This window comes from Chanodichthys erythropterus, chromosome 10 (assembly GCF_024489055.1).
Source record: "Chanodichthys erythropterus isolate Z2021 chromosome 10, ASM2448905v1, whole genome shotgun sequence".
NCBI lineage: Eukaryota > Metazoa > Chordata > Actinopteri > Cypriniformes > Xenocyprididae > Chanodichthys > Chanodichthys erythropterus.
The window spans coordinates 13,285,843-13,299,222 of record NC_090230.1 but is presented as its reverse complement, the minus strand read 5'-3'; the positions used below and the strand labels follow the sequence as shown (position 1 = coordinate 13,299,222).

Sequence of the window (13,380 nt, the reverse complement as noted above, 5' to 3'; positions counted from 1 at the left end):
TACTGGGATGCATTTACTGCCCAGGCATTCGATGGCGTACAAAATATGGATGTAACCTCGGAGTGTTTTTAAAGACAACATGAAATCAAAATAATCTTGTTTACTTTCATAATAGATGTCCCTGGTCTCATTATGCATGATTTATCAGTGCACATTATTAGAGAAAAACTTATTGTATTCATAATCTTAGACTTTTTGCAACTTTTCTTTTCAACTGACATAATCAAGGCTGTGCAGGAAGGAAAAAATAATATTAACCAATAAAATTAAATAATATTATTACTATTACCATTTCCTTCATCTAAATGTGTGGTCCCTTTTACTGTTGTTCTGCACATTTTTCATGGGCGAGATTCGGTCATTTAGTTGGTCATGCAATCTGACCAAACACTGACCAAGAGAAAGCTGCTTGGTTTGCAAGTGACTTCTGTGTGAGTGGTGCATCATACATCGCTCAATAGACAATGGACTTTTATTGCATGTGAAATTTTGCCGAAATTTGACTATTGTGACCGTTCCTTAATGTCCACTTAAATTTAATCTTTGAAAACTGATCATTTTTTAACACTGTTAAATGTAATGATAATAATAGAAATGATAATAATGATAATAGTAATGGTACTCAAAATGAATATCCTTTTTCTAGACTGTATATAATAATGTTGTGATGCCTAAATTCATTTTTTTGTTTAATTTTAATATTAGCCATTTAGGCCTATCGGTTATCAGATATAACATAAAAATAACTATATCAGCTTGTTTATTGTTGCCTTTTGACTATTCACTGGCATATTATCAACTTCCTAACAAGAAACACAAGTTGTTTTGTTCTTCAGGCTTCTGAGAATTTCCCTTGCATTTCATTTGTTGTCCCTTTATGTGATTCCAAGATGTTTGTTCTCTTAATTTGAGCTGCTCCATGTCTCAATTTTGTATGTTCACAAGGAACTCTACTTAAATATTATCCTTTTGTAGATAAGAGCCGGCACACAAGGTCGCATAGTCAATGAAAGCCTTCATCAATGAAAGCCTTCATCAATGAAAGCCTTCATAAAGGTTGTGGTGTGAACCTTTACGCTCCTTTAGTTGATGATAATAGATTTATTCAGAGGGTTTGCATAGCAGGAATGAATTATTTTATGTTATAATTATAATAACAATTCTGTCATTATTTATACACCCTAGTGTTGTTCCAGATGACTGTTTGTGTCGTTTTAGTCTTTCTTCCTGTTGAGAGTCTTTACACTGACAGCATAACTGATTCGTTATGGTCACCAACTTGTTTTTCCACCGTTATGGATGTGCCGTGTCTCCTGTGTTTCTGTACTCAGGTCATGGTGGGAAGACTTTGACCGGATCGCTTAGATTTATACAGTGTGGGCTTCGGCCGTCATGTATGAGACTGCAGTCTGATGCCATCGCTCTCCATTCCGCCTGCTATGGACGGGCACAGCTTCTCACATTCAGACGGACCTCAGCTGGATGCCGGGGCGTTCGTCCTGCCCCCCCCTATGGTAACTCAGATTAGCTCTCTTTCATTTAGCAACATGTGTAAGTGTGTGAAAGTGGTCGCACCAATCACTAACATGACCTAGGTTCGAACCTTCAACCTTTTGGTTACCAGCCTGGATTGTTAACCACAACACTACACCACCCTCTCAGTATAGGATCAGCACATTTGTTGTGGCAAGACACAATGCTAAGCTACTGTACCTAGCCAAATACTCATAATCGTAATGTTCGTCACTAGTTTCTTTTTTAAAAACTCAGGTCATTCATTCTTATATCTGGCAAAACCTCAAGACTTTGGTGTATGTGGGTGCCAGAATGACGTCTTTGTGGTGACAGAGTCATTTTAACAGTTGCTAGACTCAATTCCTGATAAAGCGATGCTTTTTCTCGCTGTTTCATTCGAATACCTTTATCTTGCTGTTTCATTTGAATACCTTTAACCTTGTACTGTGACAGTGTTCATTAAAATTCAAAGAAAAAGATGGTTTTAAAGAGGAAAAAGGAACAGTAATGACAAAATTTGGGCGGTGTTGGAGTACAGTGATGTCATCATGAGTCTAAATATTATTTATATAAATGAAGGGGGTTTCCTATGGACACACATTTTGGATGTAGACAGAATGACTCGCTATTTTTAGGCAGGCTACTTTTGGCTCTGCTCAACAATTTAATCGTTTTTTGTTTTCTTTTCCCGTTTTAGTTTCTGTTTGATTTGGTGTGTTCTTACCTTCATTTTCCCTTGATTTGTTTTAGTTTTTATGTGTAGTTTTTCTAGTAAATTTCCTTTTAAAAATAGCTTTAGTATTTATATAAATAAATATCTATAAATATGTTTAATGCCATTTTCATATTTTTTTTTATTAGAAATTTTGTATAAAATTTTCATATCAGCCATTTTTTGGTTATCAGCCATAACATAATAGTTGCTTCTACTCTTTTTAGTTTATCATATCAGCCAGTAATTTAGTAGCGGTGCATTCCTACCTAACACCTAAACTTTCGCCTCTAAACCTTTCACTTCCTCTATTTCAGAGCCACGTGTTTGCCAACAACCCTTGGAGCTTCCCCCATCAGACCTACAGCTTACCCTGTCCTGTGCAATCTGAAAACCAGTAAGTACCCAGACTTCTATCTAATCATGATACCTGATAAGGATGATTGACTTGGAGTGTTTTCCAAACCTCTTGGAAAACTAAAAGTGAACAAGAAACCAAAACTTTTCTTAATTAGCATGTGTTCCTGGTGTTACTGTTCACATTATTCCAAAGGAAAAAAAAAAAATTCTGTCTTTGTAATCTTCCATCAAAATCAAATAAATGACTTTCATTTTTGGCTGCCCATATTTTGGTAGGTAATGGCTTTTTTTAATTTTAATTTTTTTTTTTTATTATTATCCAATCAATCCCTGACATTATCCCAGCTAGGCATGGGCCAGTTACCAGTGTCAAGGTACACCATGGTTTGAAAAGATCCTGCGTTCCTGCGGTGTGAGCTGTTTTTTATGTCTCGTCAAAGACAGAAAGTGCAGGAATCCCTCAGGCTGTATGCAGGTAGAGAGTAACAGGACCACTCCCCCTCCGGTTGATGCGAGCAGTCAGTCAGTCACCTGTGTGGATGGCCGAAGAAGGTGAAGGGGGTGGCTGGTAACTGTATGATGATTGAAATCGCGAAATGGCCTTAATCACTACATATACGTTTTCTAATACATTTTTTTTAATGTGCAATATGTAATATTTTCTGTCCGCTAGAGGTCACTAGAAGCCTATACAAAACAAAGGCGTAGCTTGATGACGGTAAGTTTGAGTGCAGAATCTTGGGACATGTGGTCTTCACATCACAGCCGGTGGGATAGGACTCATGCAGAAATCATGTTCATGGATGCGATTATTAACGTTACTGTAGTATGAAGCAGAACAGGACCGAGTGTTGTTGGAGCTGAATGAGGCCGCTGGAACGATTGCGCAACACACGTCACAGTCGCCGGCGCCGCTTCCGCTTTTCCGGTCATGAGTATATGAGTTAACGCAGCTCTGTTTATCATATTAGATACATTTGAGAGTGTTGAAAATGATGTTATAACGTTTGCTTGGTGGCTGCTGTGAGACACTGTTGCACACTGCAGTAAGATAGATCGATTTTAGAATATCATATTAAATGCTGGATGGCTTGTGTTGATAAATGGCATGGAATTCATTTTAAAACGTATTGTATGATGGAGAAAATTCTTTTTAACTGTTACTAAAAATAAATCTGCATCTGATTATGCTATGTTAGCTACTTGACAAAATAATGTTTTGTATGACGTGATTGATAGGCGACTCCTCACACGTCCCGGAGCCTTGGTTAAAAATGCAATTTTCTCACGATTTAGAAATAGTTGCAAACATTTGGGATATTGTATAAGTACTCAAGTGATCAAAATATATAACACTGGCCTAGTGGTTTTTGGATATTTTACTGCAAAATTCTTACATATTGCACCTTTAATGGACGGATTGCTTCAAACAGCTCTGCACGAGCTTGCGCCGCCAATTGCAGGACATTATTAACATGTTTGCCAGGGTTCAAAGTGCCAAATGCGAGTAAAAAGAGATGTTATTCACCAGTTGCCCAGTAACTTTTAAATGATTTTTGACAATGCATGGATGTGATGTAATGTTTCTTAGTGCGATCTTCAAATCGCAATGATTGTGATGTAATTATAGAAGCTCAATTATTTAATGTTTGAAAGCAAGAAATAAAGACATCCATAAATGTTAGTATTATAAATTTACTGTTGTTCTGTAAAATAAAAAGTAATAATAATTATTATTTATATCATATAATAACTACTATAGCAATACTTTTTAATATATTCATTATAACTCTATTAATACCTTCTTTTTTGTCTTTAGCTGATCACATGTCTGGCTCAACTTGACTTCAACTTTTTTGCTGCTGTTGAAGTTGAAAAAAGTTGTTGTTTTTTAGCCAGACATTTTAAAATTACACATTTTAGAGCTGTAACCACAATACAGTGATACCGTGAAACTGTGAAACTATGATATTTTTGCTTAAGGTTATCATACCATCAAAATCTCATACCGGCCGATGCCTAATCCCAACCTACATTTGTATTTTGTTTCACTCACATATGCATCAGATTGTCTTTAAGAAAAGCGTGTTACCATTGTATTGTGTCTGCCATTTCCACAGGGGAAGCCCTTTTGCAAGTTGAGGCAGTGGTTTTCGGACTTATTTGGCGATAAACGACTGTATTGCATTTGTAAGCTTAATACAGAATGTTACGAGTCTCTTCACATCTACATGACCCGATAAGATGCAAACAAAAACATCCCTGAGCTTGACATGACATATGATAGGAACTTTATCAACCGGCTTGGTCTGTAACTTCAGTCTTCGCGGTGAAGCCCTTACCACTCCATAATGACTTTTCCTAGAAATCTGTTCTGTTGCGACCCAGTTACACAAAAGACCTGACTCAGTGGGTTTTGTTTAAGAAAAGATTGCAAAGTTAAATGCCAACTTCAAGTTGACCCAAAAATAAAAATCCAGTTGTCATATAGTTTCCAAAACTGTATGACTTTTTTATCGCTGGAGGAACACAAAAGATGATATTTTTTAATTTGTTTTTGTTTGGGTTTTTTTTACAGTGAAAGTCAGTGGAGTCCAAACAGTGTTGTTTTTGGACCCCATTGACTTTCATTGTATGTACAATAACTGTTTAAACATTCTATCTTATGCTACTTTCGCTATCAAAATGTCTGAAAAACAGCTCAAAGAATGTATACAATTCACCACACATACTTCTCTAATGATGTGTCATCATTCGGGAACTGTTGTTATGTCTGATCATTTCATGTTTTCATGTGATCAGGTGCCATCAGAGTCACGTGAAAGAAGGGGTGTTTTGTTTACAGAGACTGTGGGAAGTCCTCTTTGTATTTATAGCACACAGTAGCGTTTTGCCGAAGAAATATGGCACAGGGAAAAGAGGAGTACGAGATATATGTGTGCAAAGGTCAATGCGTTTGAAAACGTCGAAATAAGGGTCTCGGTTTTAGAAAGAATAACAGTTTGTGGTTGATGCTAGCGTCAGTGCTACATCCTGTCCACCCACTCCCTGGTGGAAAAAACATTGTGAAGCATTCACAGAATTTCATAGCTAGCTATGTGAGAACCTTTAATGGTGCTTTGGCTTTTTTTTTTAAAGCATCACCTTTTGCAGACAGAATAGGAAAATACCAAACTTCATGGTTATCAGTTTATGCTTCATATTAGTCTTCCAGAGCAAGACGCCAGACACCAGATACCAATTTTCCCACTTTAATGAGTCATAGTTAAACAGATGATTCAAATCTCTTGGTGTTTTTAGTTCTGACAACATTGTTATTATATTATATTTCTAAATTGAAGCAAATATAATATTATTATTGTTGCTGTTATTGTCATTAATAATAATAATTTGATGCACTATAACATTTTATATTTTAATATTATAGATTTATTATTTTATATATATTATATTTATATAATACTACTAAAATACTATGTTCATATTATTATTTTTATTATTATATAATTAATAATAATGGCAAATAAAAAATAATGATAATTACTTACTGTTAATTAAAAATAAAACTTACAAATAAAATAATAATAATATTAATGGAAATAATAAATAATAATTCAAATTGGTTCAGTGATAGACAACCAGACAAGTAGGAATCTCACCTTTACAGTCGAAAATAGTACTTCTGGTGCCATATTTAATTTTTTAATTTAACACGATGAAAACAAGTATCGAAGGATAGTTGTACAGTCTGTTTAACATATTGTGTACCTGGTAGTTGAAAGGGCAGCATATAAAGGTGTCTAGACTTGTATAGTGAATGTTGTTTACCTGACCGCTACAATCTGTCTGAAAGCATTAGAATAGTCAGACAAAAACAGAGGTTGTTTCAAGAGACTATATACTTTATTAGCATTTATTTACTAGACTGAAAATGATTTTATTGTCCATTTTCCTCCACCGTTTGCTGCAGATACAAGTGATTTTTCTCAGAGGGATATGATTACACAAGACAGAGATGGGGCATTATGGGATGGGTTCAGTGTTCCAGAGGTCAGTGCCGAGAGAGTCGTATTGTGTTGATGGAATGTGCCGGAATCGATGTGCCAAGCCTGCGGTGCAATATCATACGAAGGGGATTTCCATATAACCTCTGAGTCTGAGGATATTTAAATATGGACCATTTTATTTGAGGAACACAAATGCACTGCACTGCAAATTCGTGGTTTTGTAATTAAAATGAATGAATTATTTACTTTACTTTATTAATAAATACCCCTGGTGTTATAGTCGTGTAATGTAGTGTAAATTTGTTTTAAGAATCTTTTATCAAAATGCAACAACTTTCACCTGAAACTGTTACTTTTTATCTGTTGATGTAGCCAAGTCGGTATAAGCAAAGATTATAAAATGATATAAACCAGAAATATCATAGCCTTTCATCCAATCAAATCCTGCATATATTAGGTACTACTTAATATTCAATTTCACTGATTTTAGATGTACACATTCCTTATTGTTCATTAAAAATACATAATAAAACTATACTAATAGTATCAACAATTGTTGTCCGTTTTGGTAGAATAATTTTTGCAAAATTATCTTGGTTCAGTATGATGCATATGCTACCATTCAAAAGTTCGGGGTCGGTGAGATTTTTTAAAATGTTTTCGGAAGAAGTCTTTTCTGCCCACCAAGGCTGCATTTAATAGTATTGATTATTATTGCATTTAATAATTTTGATTAAAATTACAGTAAAACAGTAATATTGTGAAATATTATTAGAATTAGAATAAAAGAAGTTTTCTATATGAATATATTTTAATATAGAATATAATTTATTCCTGTGATGATTTCCAGCATCATTACTCCAGTCTTCAGTGTCACATGATCATACTAATATGCTGATTTGCTGATCAAGAAACATTTCTGATTATTATCAAGATTCTTTGATTTATTGAAAGTTCAAAAGAACAGCATTTATTTGATATATAAATCATTTGTAACATTCTAAAAGTATTCACTGACACATTTGATCATTTATGTATCCTTGCTAAATAAAATAAAAGAACAAAAACTGACCCTAAACTTTTGAACGGTAGTGTATTATGTATATTTTTAATAAAGTGGGGGCTTCTATTTTGTTTTTATAATTTAATATAATTTTTAAAAATATCAAATTAAGTTACATAATCAGCACAACCATTTCAATGACGGATTGAAAAAATATACATTTTTCCTGTTAAATAATTATTTCTTTTGCATCATAATGCCTCTTTGTTTTACATTGTTCAACATTCTGTAATTCTGTATATTTACAAATTTTAAATCCCAGATGTTGAAAGTCGCATATTCTCAATGGCAGCTTCCTGTCTAATAAATCTTCCTAACTAGCAACACGACAAAAATATCCACTTCGGAGTGAAGCTTCCTGAAATGTAATGTGGTGATTTCCTACAAAGTGAGAGACAGAGAACTGAAAGTGAATGTCACATGACGCGCATGACTCGTATGGTAGTTAATGAATGAATGTCACATGATGGGAGGCCGTCGGTGAAGGCACTTTAACAATATCAAACACACTGATCTCTACAGTCTATTCAAATATACACATTTGTGAAACGCATAGTTCACCCAAATAGACAATGCAGTCATCATTTTCTTATTTTTTGCGTATGTTCTCCTTAAATATGTGTTCTAATGTGTCATTCACATCGACTTGTTTATGTGCACTTATAAAAGTCATTATGTGTATTTTTTTTTGTTTTTATGTCCCATCCTGACTTTTTTCGGTCACATTGTTGTCATTAGGATCTGACTGTTTGTTTTCATGACACCAAAAACTGTGAATTTCCCTCTTCCTTTTTTTTGTTTACTCTGCTCGTGATCCGTCACGAAGTTAACTCCTAATGCTGCGCTTACACTCATTTTGTCTCATCTCTCCAGGCAGCACCTTTTAAACGGCCAATCAGACATGCACACGGATTTGTTTCCCAATGGCCCCAGTGACTTCGACTTCGACTTCCCCGGCTTGGATCTCTCTCGGAACGGAGACCTCTTTCAGGTAAGGCCCTGCTGTTTGTGATGTTGGTGTGTCTCGAAGGCTTTGATCCTCCTCGTGTTGCGTTCACGGCTGATGAAATGGCGTCTAGACAGGATTAAGACTGTGTTTGTCATCTCAAAAAGATTTGTCATTGATGAGCAGATATAGTTACATGGCTGTTTGAGAATTAAATATCTGTAGTATTTTTTCTTTTTTGTTGTCTTTTATAATTATCACAGTTTTTTTATGTAAGTTTTCAGTTTTATTTTTATCTTTTTATAGAGATTCAAGCACACTTAAAGTCTGTAAATGCTGTTTGAGTGGATTAGACTGGCAAAAACATTTTTTGCTACTAAATAACTTTTTTGTTAGCTTCTGTAAAACAATCACGATTATGATTATTTCCATAAGCAAGCATTATCTATTTTGGGCAATATTGAGATCACAACTATTTCACATAATCAGTCATTTATTTTACTTTAAAATAAACTTAACAGTTGATTTCCATTAAAAGGGTCATGACATGGATTTTTTAAAATTATTTTAATATGTTCCTTGAGGTTCATTTTTTTATTTATTTTAGTTTTTTTGCAAACACCCCAAAATATATGCAGAAAAAGGAAATCTTCAATCCTCATTCTGACCTTCTGTCTGAAATTATGCATTTTTAAAGGGCGGCTCCTTTAAGGCTTGTCATTAAACAGCCACTGATATGATTGGCTAACGTCATTGCATAGGAAACAGTATCAAAGCCCCCTCACTATTGCACATGAGTAAGTGTTTTGAAAGCATTATCCATAAAACTGTAATTTAAAGACAAAGCATTATGAAAACAATTACTCATATTTTGGGATGCAGCTGAATCTCAACATAACACCGACTGTTACGTAACCGTCGAGATCATTAATATGTACACCCCCAATATTTGCATATGCCAGCCCATGTTCAAGGCATTAGACAAGGGCAGCCAGTATTAACGTCTGGATCTGTGCAGAGCTGAATCATCAGACTAGGTAAGCAAGCAAGAACAACAGCAAAAAATGGCAGATGGAGCGATAATAACTGACATGATCCATGATAACATGATATTTTTAGTGATATTTGTAAATTGTCTTTCTAAATGTTTCGTTAGCATGTTGCTAATGTACTGTTAAATGTGGTTAAAGTTACCATCGTTTCTTACTGTATTCATGTAGACGAGAGCCGTCGCTATTTTTATTTTTAAACACTTACAGTCTGTATAATTCATAAACACAACTTCATTCTTTATAAATCTCTCCAACAGTGTGTAATGTTAGCTTCAGCCATGAAGCACTATCAAACTCATTCAGAATCAAATGTAAACATCCAAATAAATACTATACTCACATGATCCGAAGCATGCATGCAAAAGATCCATTTGAGGGTTATATTAGCTGTGTGAACTTTGTTGGGAGTGCGAGATTTAAAGGGGCCGCAGCCTGAATCGGTGCATAGTTAATGATGCCCCAAAATAGGCAGTTAAAAAAATGTATTAAAAAAAAATCTATGGGGTATTTTGAGCTGACACTTCACAGACACATTCAGGAGACACCTTAGACTTATATTACATCTTTAAAAAAAAAAGTTCTAGGGCACCTTTAATCACGATTAATTGCATCCAAAATAAAAGTTTGTGTTTACAAAATATATATGTGTGTGTATATATATATATATATATATATAATATACACATATATATATATATATATAATATACACATATATTATATATGTACTATATGTACTATATATATTATATATAGTATATATTATGCACAATAGATATAAACACAAACTTTTATTTTGGATGCAATTAATTGCGATTAATCATTTGAAAGCACTACTTTCAACAAAAATTTCTTTGTGAACTCTGCAAATGACAGCTGTTAAGTGACTAAATGCCAGTGGATGGGGCCTATGGTGCGATGATGTATAACTATTCATCAGTTCTTGCTCTGGAGGCACAGATCCCACAATATCAATACAAGGCATTAAAGGGATAGTTCACCCAAAAATGAAAATTAGCCCATGATTTACTCACCCTCAAGCCATCCTAGATGTATATCACTATCTTCTTTCAGGACAACTTTATACAGAATGCGCAAGCGATCTGCAGCGGAAGAGTATCCTTGACCTGACGCACTACATAATGATGAACGCGGAAACACAGAGGAGAGAGCAAAACAAATCAACGGTCATGGATTATAAGTCTAAAACGAGAAATTTTAAAGAGAAAAGGATTTCGATATAAGAGAAGAGGAGCTTGAGTTTGTTGCACAGCCGTATTTGTTTGAACCGTGAGAGACGTCTAAGCTTACGCTTCTCCTGCATTCTGCGTCATACATCGCGTCAGAGGATTACTCATATGTCGACGTGCACATTCTGCGTACGGTCGTCTGTCGGAAGCTATTTATTTGAATTTATAATGTTTTAAACATGGATATTTTTCTTACAAAAACACATTGTTTCGCTTCAGAAGGCCTTTATTAACCCCCTGAAGTCATATGGATTACTTTTCTTTTTTCTTTTTCTTTTTTTTTATGGATGAATGCATTATTTTTTACTTCAAAACACGGCCCTCCATTCACAACCATTATAAACCTTGGAGGACTAAGGATATTTTTAACATGTCTCTGATTGTGTTCATCTGAAAGAAGTAGACATATACATCTAGGTTGGCTTGAGGGTGAGTAAATCATGGGCTAATTTTCATTTTTGGGTGAACTACTCCTTTAAATGCTTTGTTTATAATGAGGAGGACGTTTTAAGCTATGAAACTTGCAAGATGTTTTAATGGACCACTTATATGTCAAAAGATCAAGGCAAATTTGTTTTCTCATGTCATGACTCCTTTAAACATATAGTTTTTCAGACAGATGAAAAATTAAATGCAGCTAACCATATTATGGGAGTTTACAAAATAAATACACTTTTGCACAGTTGCATTGTCTGGTACTTTGTCACAAATTAATTCGTCACTTGTACGGGTTGCATGACATCTCAGTGTTTTGTGATGATTTGTAATGATTGGAAGATTTTTTTTTGGTGCTGCGTTTGGTACTGGATTGCCACGTAAGAACCATGTTTAGAAAGTGCTGGAGTGTAGAACGAGAAACCTTAACCCCAAAGAAACATTACAGCAAAAAAAGAGCTCATGTAAATATTTTTTCAAATATAAAACAGGTTTTTGAAAAGGTTTTCCCCATCTGCCATTGTTCCACTCTCTGCCATGCTTCCACTTTCATTTTTATGTAAAAAATAATTTTTAAAAGAAAAGGTGCCTCCCAAACAGGACAGACCAAAAGACTCAAGCTGCCTGACATGATTCATTTCACTCATCACGTTTGGAGCTGCGTCCTGCCGCCTATAAGTAGAACATAATGGGGATTAAATCTGGATCCACCCACTGTGTAGGAGTCAAGACACCAGCAACAAGTTTTCTGGCTCTGGGCAGCGCTGTAGCGCTTTAATTGCCACGCGCTCTGACACTGTAACAGAATCACTCAAGCAGTGGTTTCAGGTTCCCGCCTCGCCGTAGCTAAGTTTAAGTGTTTGTAACATTACAGGAACATTACCTCAGCGACTAAATAAAGCTGTAATAAAATGACAAAAAATAAAGCTATATTAAGGCATGTCATCACCTTTTTGAGAGTGCGGGATGATGGGGAAACTCACCAAAGTGAAAAACACTCAAGTGAAGAATTTAGCCTGGATGATTAAGCTAAAAAAATATTAATTGAATTATATTTATTGAATATTATATAAAGCTTGACAATTATTATTTATATATTTTATGAATAAAATATTATCATTTGTTATTATTTATTATTATATTATTTTGATTAGGGCTGTTCAACGATAGTCGTGATTTTCGTGTCCAAAATAAGAATCTGTGTTTACGTAATATATGTGTGTTTGTTCTATATATAATTATGTATATATAAATACACACATACATGTAGATATTTAAGAAATAGAAATTATAATTTATATATATATATATATATATATATATATATATATATATATATATATACATATATATATATATATATATATATATATATATATATATATATATATATATATATATATATATATATATATATTAAATAAATATAAGATATTTTTCTTAAATATACATGAATGTGTGTTTATTTAAATATATACATAATAATTATACACAGAACAAGCACACTTATATTACGTAAACACAGGCTTTTATTTTGGACACAATAATCACGATTATCGTTGAAAAGCCCTAATTTAGACTATATTTTATTTTATAAATATATATTACTGTATATGATACAGTACATTAATATTAATTATTAATATTAAATCATATTTTCAGCCTTTTTCCAATATTCAAAATATTTCTTCAATTTCAGAGAAAAGCTGACAAATATTATTGAAATATTATTTAAATAAAAAATATGATTTCATAATTATTACTTAATTTAGACTTTTTATTATGATTAATAAATCATTTTTCATATTTAAAATCATATTAAATCATCTTGAATGTTAGATACACTGACAAATAATTATTTACATATTTATTGAAATATTATATAAATAATCAATTATACAAGTTTATTTAATATTATGTTTGACTCTGTATAGCAGAAATGGCTTTATAATTTAAATAATGTGTTGTATATGTTTCTCTTACTGTCCCTCTTTAAACTCACTAAATCATTCAATTTTATTTCCAAATACCCAAATTTAAT

General features: G+C 33.5%; 1 protein-coding gene across 2 annotated transcripts in view; it reads left to right on the top strand.

Annotated features, from left to right (window-relative positions):
* Positions 1 to 13,380, top strand: part of sbno2b (strawberry notch homolog 2b) — a 53,270-nt gene that overhangs the window by 12,988 nt on the left and 26,902 nt on the right. The window contains exons 2-4 of one of the 2 annotated variants that reach the window (XM_067396113.1): positions 1,332 to 1,514; positions 2,545 to 2,624; positions 8,531 to 8,648. In XM_067396113.1, coding sequence (XP_067252214.1) covers positions 1,413 to 1,514; positions 2,545 to 2,624; positions 8,531 to 8,648 — 300 coding nt within the window. In that variant the 5' untranslated portion in view covers positions 1,332 to 1,412. The remainder of the gene's footprint in view (positions 1 to 1,331; positions 1,515 to 2,544; positions 2,625 to 8,530; positions 8,649 to 13,380) is intronic. The other variant, XM_067396114.1, reaches the window with a different exon arrangement.